This window comes from Homalodisca vitripennis, chromosome 8 (genome assembly GCF_021130785.1).
Source record: "Homalodisca vitripennis isolate AUS2020 chromosome 8, UT_GWSS_2.1, whole genome shotgun sequence".
NCBI lineage: Eukaryota > Metazoa > Arthropoda > Insecta > Hemiptera > Cicadellidae > Homalodisca > Homalodisca vitripennis.
Genome location: NC_060214.1, coordinates 113121748 through 113135594, shown reverse-complemented (window position 1 = coordinate 113135594; position 13847 = coordinate 113121748). Strand labels below are relative to the sequence as shown.

The window sequence follows — 13847 nt, the reverse complement described above, 5'->3', positions numbered from 1 at the left end:
ATAATATAAAACCGCTGCTGTAAACATAAATTGTGAGAGTTAAGAACACTACTGTGAAACTATGGGTAGATAAAATACTTTACAGTACAGGTAATTTTACTACAGCACAATTTATGTTTAGAAATAGTAGTAGGTGATCTTCGTAAATGGATCCATGCACTGAAATTTAACCTAGAAATATATGTTATCAAATGGAGAATCCTAATAGCCTATGTGATTTTAAGATGACTCAAATTCCACCTAGCCATTACATTTTCACTTCCTTGTGTAGTTAAACATATTTAAAATTCGATATTTTAGACTTATACGTGTTTCTTTGTATTACAAAAAGCCATTGTAATTTAAGGGCATTGAATCATTAAATGAATTACAACTTCTGTATAGTATATTTAAATAGGTACATTACAATATGATAATACATTTAATACAGTACGTTCAATTTTGTAAGATTTATAGGTTTGAAATTAAAAAAATATTTATAAATGAAAATATTTAAGTAATACAAATACAAGCCTGTAGTTTTAAGTAAAATATATGCCTCCTGCAAGCCCATTTTATAATGTACAACTTCTAGGTAAAAATTGGAGGATGTGTTTTGTAGTTCTTAAGATATAGCTATTTTCCCAAGGCGCTGTTATTCTCTTTAATACGGTGTTGTTTTCTTGAAATTCTTTTATGTTTTAAGGTGGTCCCCAACCAAGAGGTTAGATTTTCGCTTAAGTTATATGCGTTTTGTACAAATACAATAATAATGATAATAATAATAATGCTCCAGATGGCTATCAAACTTACAATTTTTAATATTATCATTTGATATATTCCGTGAAAAGGGGGAGGGATTATCTCTTATCCCTCTTAGGTTATCCTAAATACGTTTATGAATGTTTTGTTTCCCTTTTTTCAGAAATGCTTCGACTAATTTTTGTTTGTGGTAACAAATGATTACTCAAAACACGTGCTTTTGAGTCTTTTCAGTACTTGAATTTTGAGTTTTTATATGAGAAAGTTTGAGTAAATGGAACTTAATCACAATATAGGTCCTGGGATTTTGTATTTTCTGACTGGCTACGACTACAGGACAACTAGCTTGTTAGATTACTGTACATTTGTTATACTCTTGAGTAAAGGTTAGGCGACATAATTAAGTATTTTAATCTCATAGTCGTATAATTTACTTGTTGCCTCCTCTAATTTGGAGATATCCAACACTCGTCCTCCACTGATAGACACAATTTATTGGGAAAGGTAAAAAAACAAAAAAACAAATGTACGCTCTCAGTTTCTTGTGTTTCACCACTCAATAAAAGACGACACAGAGACGGGGCAGTGAGACAGTTAAATGTCCGTTGGGGAACAGATGTTAAGCGAAACCAAGAGCGAAAGAGACAGAGATAGTGGACAGGTGCTTGTAGGGCGCCGCTCTCGTGGGGTTTAGAGGATAACCCTGCGCGCATCGCTCTACCAACAAGCTTTATATTTGTGTACATCGTCTGTAACTAATGTATTGCCATTATTGTTCCGGAACGACTATGACTATAAATGTATAACTTCGCTGTTAATTTGTTAAATTAATTAGTCACTTTCAATAGATTAATAAAAACCTTCGTGCAATGAAAAGATAACAGGATATCGGATATTTGCCGTAGTTATAGGTTACAAAAGGTATGACACAACGTTTCGAGGATTAGAATCTATGCCTCTTCATCAGGTGGGGTAGGTAGTACATACTAAATGGAAAAGATAACAAAAATAAAGAACAGAAAGAAGTAAAGAAGGGAAATTGACTATGGAAGGTTTGAAAGGATAACAGGATTTCGGACATTTGCCGTAGTTATAGGTTACAAAAGTTAGAACACAACGTTTCGAGGATTAGAATCTATCCTCTTCATCAGGTAGGGGAGGTATTAATACATTCAAAAATAAAGAACAGAACGAAGGGAAAGAAGAGGGTTCCAACATACCCAAAAGCTGCTTGGAGTCCAATCCAGGCGTTGTCACTGCACAGCATATAAGTCCCGAGTACGAATCACAAGTACGTTTGAACTCTTTTATTTTCCTTCGTTCTGTTCTATATATGTAGATGGCAAATGTCCGGAATCCTGTTGTCCTTTCAAACATTCCTCGTCAACAACAAACTTTAAACAAAGAATTTCTTACAATATTATGCTGTCCAGTAGCGTAGCCAGAAATTTCGTTGGGGGGGGGTCCTAAACCGGGGGATCCGGGGGACGTTTTGTGTGTTATTTGCCAATGAATTCACTGGTAAAAGGTAAATACCAAAAATATGGAGCTTTAGTAACTACACCTTATAGAAAGTGGAAAGATGTAATAGGCAAATTAAACTCTCACAGCAACTCTAGTACCACAAATTTTCTTGTATAGCTACAAACTTAACGAAGTTCGATTCTGGCCGAGTAGAAGGCACCAATGTGATGTTGGATTCAACGGATAAGAAATAAAAAGAACAAAACAGAGCTTCACTCAAGCTTATAATTGACACAACTATATTCTGTGGAGAAAATGAAATACCCCTTCGGGTACATTGGGCCACTGACGGCCGAAAACCCTTTAGAAAAGGAGGGCAATTTTCGAGCGTTGCTCGGGTACAGATCAAACTAACGGTCGGGAAATGCACCGGAAAATCTCTACTGATTAGAAGTTCGGCTAATTAAGATTTCACTGATTGAGGTATTTATGAATGAGTTATAATGACGATTTTTTTGTATCATTACACTGTAGGCGAGTATAGTATAATTATTGGAAAAAATCAAAAAAATCACTTTCGGTCGGAAATAAAATACTCTGCCTGAAAAACTCTAATGATTAGAACTTCAACTACTTCGGACTTCGGTTATTGAGGTAAACGTGGTATTTTTTATTAAGTTAGGACGACGATTTTTTGTTAATTAGTATTTTCAAAAACCATTACTAATTAAAACCTTTAAACGTAGAATATCTTAAAACCCAGCAATTTCTCTTTAGATTTAAAAGAATAATAGTTTTTATTAGATTTTTAGTCGACTATCAATTGTACATACACTCATACATACGTCTTACATACATTCAGTATGTATTACTGTATTACAGACGTTTGGAAACATTAGCAAAAATGTATAACTTTGGTGTCGTTGGAAATCCCTTTTTTAAGATTTTAAAAAAATTTAAAAAGGCCGTTTAACTAAACAAAAATAATATTAACCTAAATGGAATCCTAAACATGAATAAAATAGTAAATGTTAAAATGTATTTCTTTGGATAATTAACTCTTAATACTTAAAAATATACAACAAAATTAATTGCATTCGAATGACAAAACATGGAATAAAAATCAACCCTACAAAACCATTTCCTGTTAAAAAACTAACTGTTATGTTTATTCTATTCTAAAACAAAACCATTTAAAACAATAATTGTTTAACTGTAAAAAAAGGCGGTTTCCAGTAAACATAAAACCTTTCATGCAGAATAAATATATTGACGTAATGCCTCCTCAGAACATGAAATAAAAATAGAAACTAGCCAAGTCCCAATTACACATTGTAATGGCAATGCCTTTGAGAACCAAACACAAACATACCTATTCAGTAATTCATTTTGTGTAATTTGATTATAACTTTATTGACATGCGTTAAAACTGTTGTTGATATTTTATATTTTAGGACTTTAATTTGCTCTCCCCCCCCCCACATTTAAATGTCCCAATGTTATCTCCTCCCCTACACCAAAAAACCAATACAAGAGCTTTTGTTAAGAAGTATATCTTCGATCTATACGCTTACATAAATCACGTAAAATAAAATGCATATTATTAGAGAATTTCTAACCGTTGTTTGTAAAATTAAATTACTTCAATCTATTATTATACGTGCATAAGCAATTATGAATGTATTGGTAAACCGATATATTTATTATATTTATAATATTAAGTTCAAAATTTATTTATTAATAAAGAATAATTCACATGACTATTTTGATAAAAGTAAAAAATATATTTTTAAAAATATAACTTACAATTTGAATTATTAATAAATTTAGCGAGCATTATCTTTTTTATAAATGTATTTCAATTATTTCTTTACTCATATGAGTTGTTAAATTAGCAATTTCATTGAAAAAAATGAGTAGGTACCTTAATGACAAAATCAATTCAATCATCAGTGCAAACTCAAACGCGAATTTTGGATTTCATAAATATTATAAAACAAAAGTAAATTTGTCAGTTGTAATAAGAAATATATAGTTTTATAGTAATGCAATGCGTGCTTTTGTGGTCAATTAGTATACATTTGATTTATACTGTATACCACTTCATGTAGACATTATTAGCCAGTTGCAACGTACTACGTACAGTAGATAAGTCGACGTAGTTACTGAAATTGCTACACGGAGCGCCACTCTTCTACGACTTTTACGATGCTCATTTGGATTTTGCTGAAGCCAAGGGGTATCACATTATCTAATGTCGTGTAGTTTATCTAAAATACAGACAAAAACGCACTGACTAAATGGCAACAAAAATCCCGTTTTCAGTCTTTTACACTTGTTGGCTAGCCTTGATATAATGATTACTGTAAAGCATTCGACGGTTTTAAGTGAAGGCTAAAAGATAAGAAAACATAACCTATAAACAACGTATCAATTTGGTATTTTGATATTGTCGCTACTCACCCAATTAGACCCACCGAAATTAACTTGTCTACAGATCGATTCCTTTCATAGACGAAAATTCCTTATTTACAAAGACTAGGTTATATTCTTATGAAGGGCAAATAAGTATCGCATCCCGAACTATAACGATTTACATTCCTCTCTCATCCTCACAGCATACAATAATGCCGCCAAAACACGACTGAATTACATCAATATAACGTCTTTATGATAATGATCGTCATGACAATACTGTCCTCGTGATAGTGATGTTCATGAAAATAACGTTCTCATTATAATGACCATATTTATAATAAAACCTTATGATGGTAGTTCTTATGATGATAAAGTTCTTATGATAATGATCACGATTATAGTAGTAATCTGTTCATGGTAATGATACAATGAAAATAATGCTCTCATGATTATTCTCTTGATGAAAATGACGTTCTTATGATAATGGTCATCATATCAATGATGTCTTCATAATAGTGACGTTCTTATGATAATGCCGACATCTTGATACTGATCATAATAATATAGCATTGATCGTAATTATCTTCATAATAAAAAAGTCCATGATCCCAACGTCTTCGTGTTAATGATAATAACAGTTTTCTTGAATTTTAAGTTTAGATCCAGTTCAACTTCCTTTTATGCAGCGTCTGGTATCTGACGCTGTATCAGACTTGACTCCTGGAGTCTGGAGTCATATTTGTCTGAAGAGATCCAAAGAAAGTCGACAACAAAGAAGCTAAAAAGAAACATTTACATTGTTTTGACATCAGAGACACCTATAAATAGGTGAAGTGGTAGTCTCATTGTCTCATCAGGTACACAATTGAGTGCACTACGATGTGATAGACACGATCTCTAAGTACGGTGGAGCAACCGAGTTTTCTACACATAACGTAGCTATGGTGGGAAGGGTTGACTCAATTGAATTTTGAGTTTAACTCCAGTTCACCTTTCTTTTACTGCTGTGTCTTCAGACGAACATGACTCCAGATTCCAGGAGTCGAATCTAAGACAGCGTCAGATACCAGACATATTAATGATACTCGTTATATTAACGTGTTGAGTATCCTCATGATAAAATTGCTCTAAGCTCTCTTAATAATGGTTCCTATGACAATAAAAGTTGCCATTGGAAACACAACAGATAAATGTGTGCGATACCATACCCAATGATGTTTTCTACCACTCACTCTAAGTAGTAAAGCCGAAAAATATATGTAAAATATTGATAATAAAACAGCAAAGAAATTCAAGACTATTGTATTTTTAATCTGGCTATCAGTAATTTTAATAAATGCGGAGGCCATATTTTAGTTTTGTGTATTCTCGTAGACTGGACTATACATTTTCATAAAGGTCATAACATAAAGTTCACAGAAATGTCATCGTATTAAACAAGAAGGCCGTGATCGATAAGTCCCAATCTTCGAATGGGGTTTTGTTATGTTATGTCCGTCGCTTCCTTTTACATACTGTTATGTAACAACAGTGAAATGAGTTATTTATGATTGTGATGAAAAATTAATAAATACACTACACTAAACGCTGTTCGGAGGTGTTGGAAAAAGGTTGTGCCTCCAGTGATGCCAATGTTCCAGAAAATATCCCAATATTTTAGTACACAAGTGTATTTGTTTAGTTTTAGTAACACTGAAATATACAGCCTTCAGACAATCATCCAGAAAAAATATACATCCCTAGGTAGACTAAAGAGGAATTTGGTCACTCTACCGAATGACGCTCAGCCAAATCCTATACTGACAGACATGTTCCATTATAGAACTCATTCATATTTGTATACGTCTCGTACAAATGAAGGTTCATGCAAAATTAAAAGTCTACAGACGACATATTTCACGAGGTATCTTACATACGTTTAGGCTACATGTGTCAATTTATAAAAACCTTTGCTAACGCTCAGCCAAATTCCATAAACCATTATCGAACTTGATGTCTATAGGTCAGTTCTTACTCTGGATATCTCTGGGACTGACAGACAGACAGATAGACAGAAATGATTATTTTTCTAGCCCCACGAATGATAGGCTTCGCTAACGCTCAGCCAATTAGCCAACGGAGTATCAAAGAACTCAACAGAACGCAACGAAGGTCTTCACAGAAATAACTGTTAAATTCTGAAAAACTGAAAATCTGATATCCATTAGCCCAAAATCAGTAGTTATTCCTTGAACGAAGTGGGCCTTCGCTCACCTTCGCTAACGCTCAGCCAAATCCCATGGACCATTATCGAACTTGATGTCTATAGGTCAGTTCGTTCTCTGGATATCTCTGGGACTGACAGACAGACAGATAGACAGAAATGAACATTTTTCTAGCCCCACGAATGATAGGCTTCGCTAACGCTCAGCCAATTAGCCAACGAAGTATCGAAGGAAAGATCCAAGAGAACGTAACGAAGGTCTTCACATAACTAACTGAAAGTCTAATATCCTTTAACCCAAAATCAACTGTTTTTCCTTGAAGAATTGGGCCTGTGTACAATTTTTTTCTAGGAAGAGTTATCGTATAGACGGGCAGACAGATAGTGACTTGATTTAGAAGGACCTGTTGGGTGGGTGGTCATGGTATTTTATGTGGTCTTTGCAACGTAAATTGGCAAAATTATGCAAGGGCGGTTTATTAAATCAATGCAAGAGCTAACACATGATCGTTATCAGTTAATAGCATCTTTTGACACAATTTCCAGCCTTATTAGACTTTTTCACAGTGTAAAAGTTTTCTTAATCATAATAGAAATGTATTTTAAATGGACGAAATCTTAAAAAAATAATGTATTATATTCCAAAAGAGGTTTTCCACTGTTCAAGTGGAATCTAGAAGACTTGAACCATCTCTCCATGAATTCTGGATTCACAACTACGAATCTGGAACCCCACAATAGTCCAAACAGTGATGTTCCAGATGAGAGCGTCCATCAAAATGAACAAATGCTCTATCTTGATTCAAAAGGTAATAGAGATTTCATTAGGAAGATACATACTGATTAATATTTTTTTACTAGTTTGAAAAGGTCGATATGGTCGTAGATGTTCTGGTAGAATATGGATTGTCACTAAACTAAATGAAATAACAGTTGCAAGTAAACGTCTATATCTAGCCCACAAAAATGTTCTGACCCATTACAAAATAACACCTTCCTGACATGGTTCCATGGGTCTTTTTCGTTTAAGGGCCAGCACAAAAGACCCTAGCTTGCTATTCAAAACTCAGATCACGCGATGCTTGCCCGCTGCGCAGCGCTTTGCGCTGCTTGCTCTTTTAGAAAAAAAAATTAACTCGAGCTTGCAAAGTCCAAGCCCAGATCAACTCACCATGCTTACACACACACAAAACTCAGACAGAACTGACGTAGGTTTCATTACAGGCAAAAGATAAGCGGCGCGCTTTTATCACTGATAAGATAAGACGAGTTTATACTAGAAGTAGTACCTGGACTACTGCCCTACGAACTAATAACACTGAAAAGACGATTAAATGCACTGCCAGTCAGGTAGAGTATGTTTGTAAGGTGCTGGCCCTTAAACGAAAAAGACCCGGTTCCATCTCTATCCAAATTTTCTTTTCAAGGTTTCCCCCCGATATCGTACATGAATTAACGCATTTCTTCCAATATATAAAACGGCTGCCAAAAATTTGTTCAAACAAGGATAAAACTGTGGAGTAGTATGCGTATTTTATGGAATTTTAAAGAAACCAGTACAGGATAAGAACCAGAGATAAGTTGATAAGAACAAAACCACTAATCTCTCTGTTTTTGCACGGATTTTTCAAACCAACCTTTTATGGTGACACGTGAAATAAAATTATTTTATTGAAGAAACAAATAAATTCCTCGTTTATCGAGAATTCCATGACAGCAGGAAGTAATACGAGTACAATGTTTACGTGACGGCTTGGAATCCTTCATGTATCATCGAGTATTGATTCTGTGCTTAGAATACACGTAGGTCTTCTGCACTGAAAGTTGCATTTAGTACAATTTTCAAGGCGCAGTCTTGGTTTGAAAAGTGTATAAAAGACTTTTGTTGGGAGATGTGTGAAAACTGTAAGAGGACTACTAACCTAGGTTTTGTTCACACATCCTCCTTTTTTGCAAACTTTCAGTGAGGGTGATAGTAACTAAGGGACTATATTGTTAAAATTGGGAATTATTTCGGGTAATTTAGCTACGTTTTTTTTAAAGAGGTTCTTTCTACACATGATGCAACTTTTAATTGGTTATATGAAACATTTTTTGAGTGAAAAGGGTCCAAATTCATTTGCAAATACTAATGTACCTCCCAGGAAATCGAACTCATGACCTTCGGTTGGAGAGCCACAGCCTTTGCTCTACAATACTTCTAATGAGATGTGCATTTTCCTTTTCCTTCCTTTAGTTTAAGGTTAACTGGTCTTTGTGAAGGAAACAGGATTTTTCCGGACAATTGCCATCGTTCAGTGAAACAAATAATCAGTAACACTACGTTTCGAGATCTGCAATCTGATCTCTTCTTCAGGTAATAATTAACCTTACACATAATTACAAACTAGGTTAAAATAAACAAATCATACCAGAGGTTGTGACAAGCCAAGTCAGGAATCACAACCTCCATGTTGTGTGTCAAGTTCACTATTTATCAGATTGCAGATCTCGAAACGTAGTGTTACTGTTTTTTTTTGTTTCACTGAACGCTGGCAAATATCCGGAAAATCCTGTTTCCTTCACAATCCTTCCATCGTCAAAAATAAACTTCAAACAAAGAGCGGGTCTTTATTAGTTCAGACCAGGGTCTTTATTACATATTTTGGAAGTGAAGATGAATTAGGCCCAGTCCTCCTATTTCATTGAGGAATTTGACTCAAGGTTAATTAGGTTATCCTACTTTAAAAACTACGCGAATTATTTCGTACAACCCTTCTGCTCCTTCAGTTTTTTTGAAACTACACCACTTGTTCTGATTAAAACGTTGCCTCAGTTGCCGCTTCGAACACCGCCCCCCTGGTCGTGACAATGAGCACTAACACTCCATTATAAACGAGGATTGGAACTTGAAAGTTGCCGGGTTGGCGGGAGATCGCGTGACGTCAGAAGCACTCGCCTCTGCGATCAATGACAGCGCGGGAGGGAAGGGAGGGGGTCTGTTTGTGAATCGTCTGAAGCGAGAGTACGCTCCGAATGTCCAAGGGCGTAGTGCATTGACAGGAGGACAGAATGGAGGTCTTGGGAGTACACGTAAGGTACGCACTTACACTACTAGAGTACGTTAGTGGTCATGGTTACTTTTTACCAGAATTCTAGCTGTTTTTTTATTCGTCTATAAGAAACCCCTTAGGACATTTTGGACTAGTTTATTGACTTTTTCATTCATAAAAAATATGTTAACCCTCCCTCCCTGCATTCCTGTATTCAATAATAGTAGTACTACAAACTTTAAAATTATTGTCCGAACATTCACACTAGACGTAAACATTAAACTTAAATGAAAAGACTTTCAAACTGTTACGATCTATTGTAATCTGAGGGCGAGAATGCGATAAAGAATTATCATGCTTATCTTGGACACTCTTTAAATAGAATTGGACCTTTTGTATTCATAGTAAACTTTCACACCTTTGATTAGTTTCTAGGGATGGAAGGGAGTTTGGGTAGTATATTTATTTAAAAACTTCTAATCTCATAAGCAGTAAATGTCACTTAAAAATAAACAGAAGTTACAAAATTCTCGTATTCCTTATGTTTATAATGAACTCATTTTGAATATAGTTGGGTTTTTAAGTTTTTGGTGTTCTTCTGTCTGTATATATGTACATGTTTTTACTACAGCATATTTTCTTTGAAACCCTTACATACCTCTACTAACCAAATTTTGTGTGGATGTTAACATTGATATTGTATATTAAAAGAAAATTATAATGATCATTTTATCCATTTCAATATTGCGTTTATTTAAACGTTTTGACTTAGAATAACTCAAAACACGACCATTTTACAAATATTTATTAAGAATAACCTTTTTTAGAAACGTTTTATTGATACAACGTTTTATTTTAGAAACAATATCCAATGAGATATTGTTCAAGTAAATTAAGGGAAAAGTAACCGACATATTGCAACTTGAAGTTGACGTAATTTAGAAGCAAGTTAAAATAAATTGTAAGCACAAAACAATATTGTATCTACTTAATTAAGAGAACTCATAATAAAATAGCCATTAATCATTCTAAAAACCTTCCCATTGTTGAACTACAATATACAATAGTGCAATATATTCTTTACATGTACCTGTGTATATAAAGCTAACAATTTTTAAAAACATTAAATTTAATGCCCATCATTTTTGTTGGAGTTTTCCATATTTCCCATCCGGCTAAACTCTTGGCGCCTTCAAATATATATATCTGTATTTACAACGGAGTACTGTAACTACATAGCATCTTCCAATATGAAGGTTCGTGGTTACTCGTATTTCGCAGTTACTTTTACCGTTTATTCAACTAATACCACAGTACTCTATTATAGTACTAAAATATTGTTTTATAATGCAGAATAACGATTTACTATACCCTAACTAATTATAAGAGAACCTAAATAATTGTAACACTAATAATTACTTAAATTGTAGCATCTAAAGGAGAAAAGGGCAAAACAAATTTAAACAATAATTCACTGAGTACCTACGGCAAATAAATAGAGGAGTCAAAAGCGCTGTAATGCAACAAAACGTCGTGAAAATTAGTATTTTTGATGCCATTTCTCAATCATCCAAGAAAAATCCAAACTTAAATAAAAAATAGTTTTTAAGAGAGATCTTGATAGATGTAATGATAGCCATACCTTACACTTTTAGAATTTTTATGCTTAACGAGTATGGAAATATCTTAAATTTGATCTATTAAAAAGACATTGGTAATGTGCTGAAAAGTGACAGCTGTAACAAATTTTCAGAGAAAGTACTTCTTTGGTAAGGTTGGATAAAAATTTGGATTTGTAAAATTTCTAACGAGATAACAGTAAAAAATACTGTGAAAACGTAAAATTTGAAATTTTGGATCACCTTGCATACAAGAAGTGAACTAAATTAAAATTGTGTTCAAATTTATCGGTGAATAGACCTTTAAATTGTGTTAAGGCTCTACTTACCTTCCTTTACACTTAAAAATCTTTCAAGAATGACCCCCTCACGCAAAGCGCCTTTTTGGAGTATCTTTTGCGTGTAAACAAAAATGAGGGTTTTTATTAAAACAAAGAAGGCACGATTCTCAGTTCAGTTGCTATACATCATTGGTCTGCCTCACCCTGTATATTTCTACGACCCATCTTCTTTACCGTAGAGATATTAATAGTGTGTTGTACTGTGTTTAAGATTGATACATATTTACGATCGGGTCAAAAAGTGTAAATACCCGAATTTGAACCTTAACCTCAAACTAATTAACAGATCTACAATAATGGGACTACATTAAAATATTAGCTTCTTTATTTCTGCATTATACAACAAGAAGCAAACAGTTTACAAACAATAACGGTTAGTATTTATGTCAGTAACAAAGAAAACGGTACCGGTTCTTGGAATTTTTAAAACAGATCCCAACTTTGAACACAGTACCAGTTTTCTTTAGTTTAAAAATAAGTGCATACGATTATTTCGCATTTAAAGTTAATTTTAACTCCATTCTAAACTCTGGCCTTCGTAATTTTCATTAATTTATTAGAGCAAGATAAGAGCTGATGACAATCATATCGACTAAAGAAATCGTAATAAATAAAAATAAAAGACAACTTCAATCACTAGTCTGTTTAAGTATAAGTGGGACGTAAAGTTTCCTTTACTTAAAAGTAATTTAAAACTATTTTTAGGAATAGAAAACAGTTTGAACAGCTATTGAGAGCAATTTAAATAAAACATAAACATGTTTATTTTCTCATTTTTATCCCCTCAAAAAGTATTAAAATGCAAGTAAATAAAATATATGACATACAGGTACCAATTTAAAAGAGAGGCGGGAGATTTTTAGGAAAATCTATGGAAAAAAGATGATTGTAACATAACATATGTGATAAAGGATTCCAATCAAATGGTAAACCAAAATATTTGGTACATATATCCTTAATTCTTAGCAGATTCGAAGTTTTTTACCACGTTTTAAATTAAACACCTGCCAAAATATTGATTATTTACAGCGACACAATGTTAGTTTCCCGCCACAGTAACAAATTTATAAACGTAAATTCAGTAACTACAAGAAAACAAATGTTTTCTCATACTTTTTCAACGGTTGCGTTACATTTGTATATTGTGAAAGTAAAATTGAATATGAAATCCAAATTTCAAGGGGTGCATTTTTATAGATAAGGGTTCAAGATTTGTAAGGGTTTTAAATTTGGTCTTGAAAACAATTATAAAACCTATTTTGGCACTTTTATATCGATTCGGTGCAAAAATAAATCGATACAAAAGTAGCGAAGCATCCGATAGAAAGTATAACGAAAGAGTGAATCGTCGCTCAAAACGGACTTTTGGACGGACTACCTTTAGGAACTTTTACCTTTCGATTCCAAAATATTTTTGAAAAAAAAACTCCTCATTGATTTGGTTCATTGAACCAGGAGCAACGTATGACACAATTTTCAAGTCTCTAATATAATTTTAAGAGTTATCGCGCAGACAACAGACAGACAGACGGGCAACAACGGATTTTAAGAAGGCTCCGTCTTTTCTAGCGTAGCCTACAAAACACAGCGACGAAGGCGGCTGCTGGGGATGTTGATCCTATAGGGACAGCCTTCATTGTCCGAAGAGAGTATTAAGTTCTGTCCCTTTTGATCGTCTTCAAAGGAATTATCTTGCTCTACTATACTCACCACAAGCGCGCGCGAAATCAACAACAATCAGCTGTTTGTGTGTAGGGCCATTGCCACTGCCACCTGGACCACAAGAGGAGTGGATGGCGACGCGCCACGCTGTGCATAGAAGGCCGTGGCTTGACACTTCTTCCCTCAGTCTGCCTGGTGCGTTCGGTCTATGCAGCAGTTAGTATTCTTTGCTGAGGCAACCCGCATCTTCGCAGAATGTCTATGAAGGTAGGTTACGTTAGATAAATAACAATGCAATACTTTAATTTTAACACTTCTAATAATTTTAATAAGTTATTTGGCTTCCGGCAATTATTGTCCATTTTTG

General features: G+C 34.0%; 1 protein-coding gene across 2 annotated transcripts in view; it reads left to right on the top strand.

Moving 5' to 3' along the window:
• The window catches only part of LOC124367917 (ankyrin repeat domain-containing protein 29), a 90354-nt gene that overhangs the window by 17684 nt on the left and 58823 nt on the right, over positions 1-13847 (top strand). The window contains exons 1-2 of one of the 2 annotated variants that reach the window (XM_046825123.1): positions 9796-9903; positions 13574-13747. In XM_046825123.1, coding sequence (XP_046681079.1) covers positions 13736-13747 — 12 coding nt within the window. In that variant the 5' untranslated portion in view covers positions 9796-9903; positions 13574-13735. Of the gene's footprint in view, positions 1-9795; positions 9904-13573; positions 13748-13847 lie in introns of those variants that run through there. The other variant, XM_046825122.1, reaches the window with a different exon arrangement.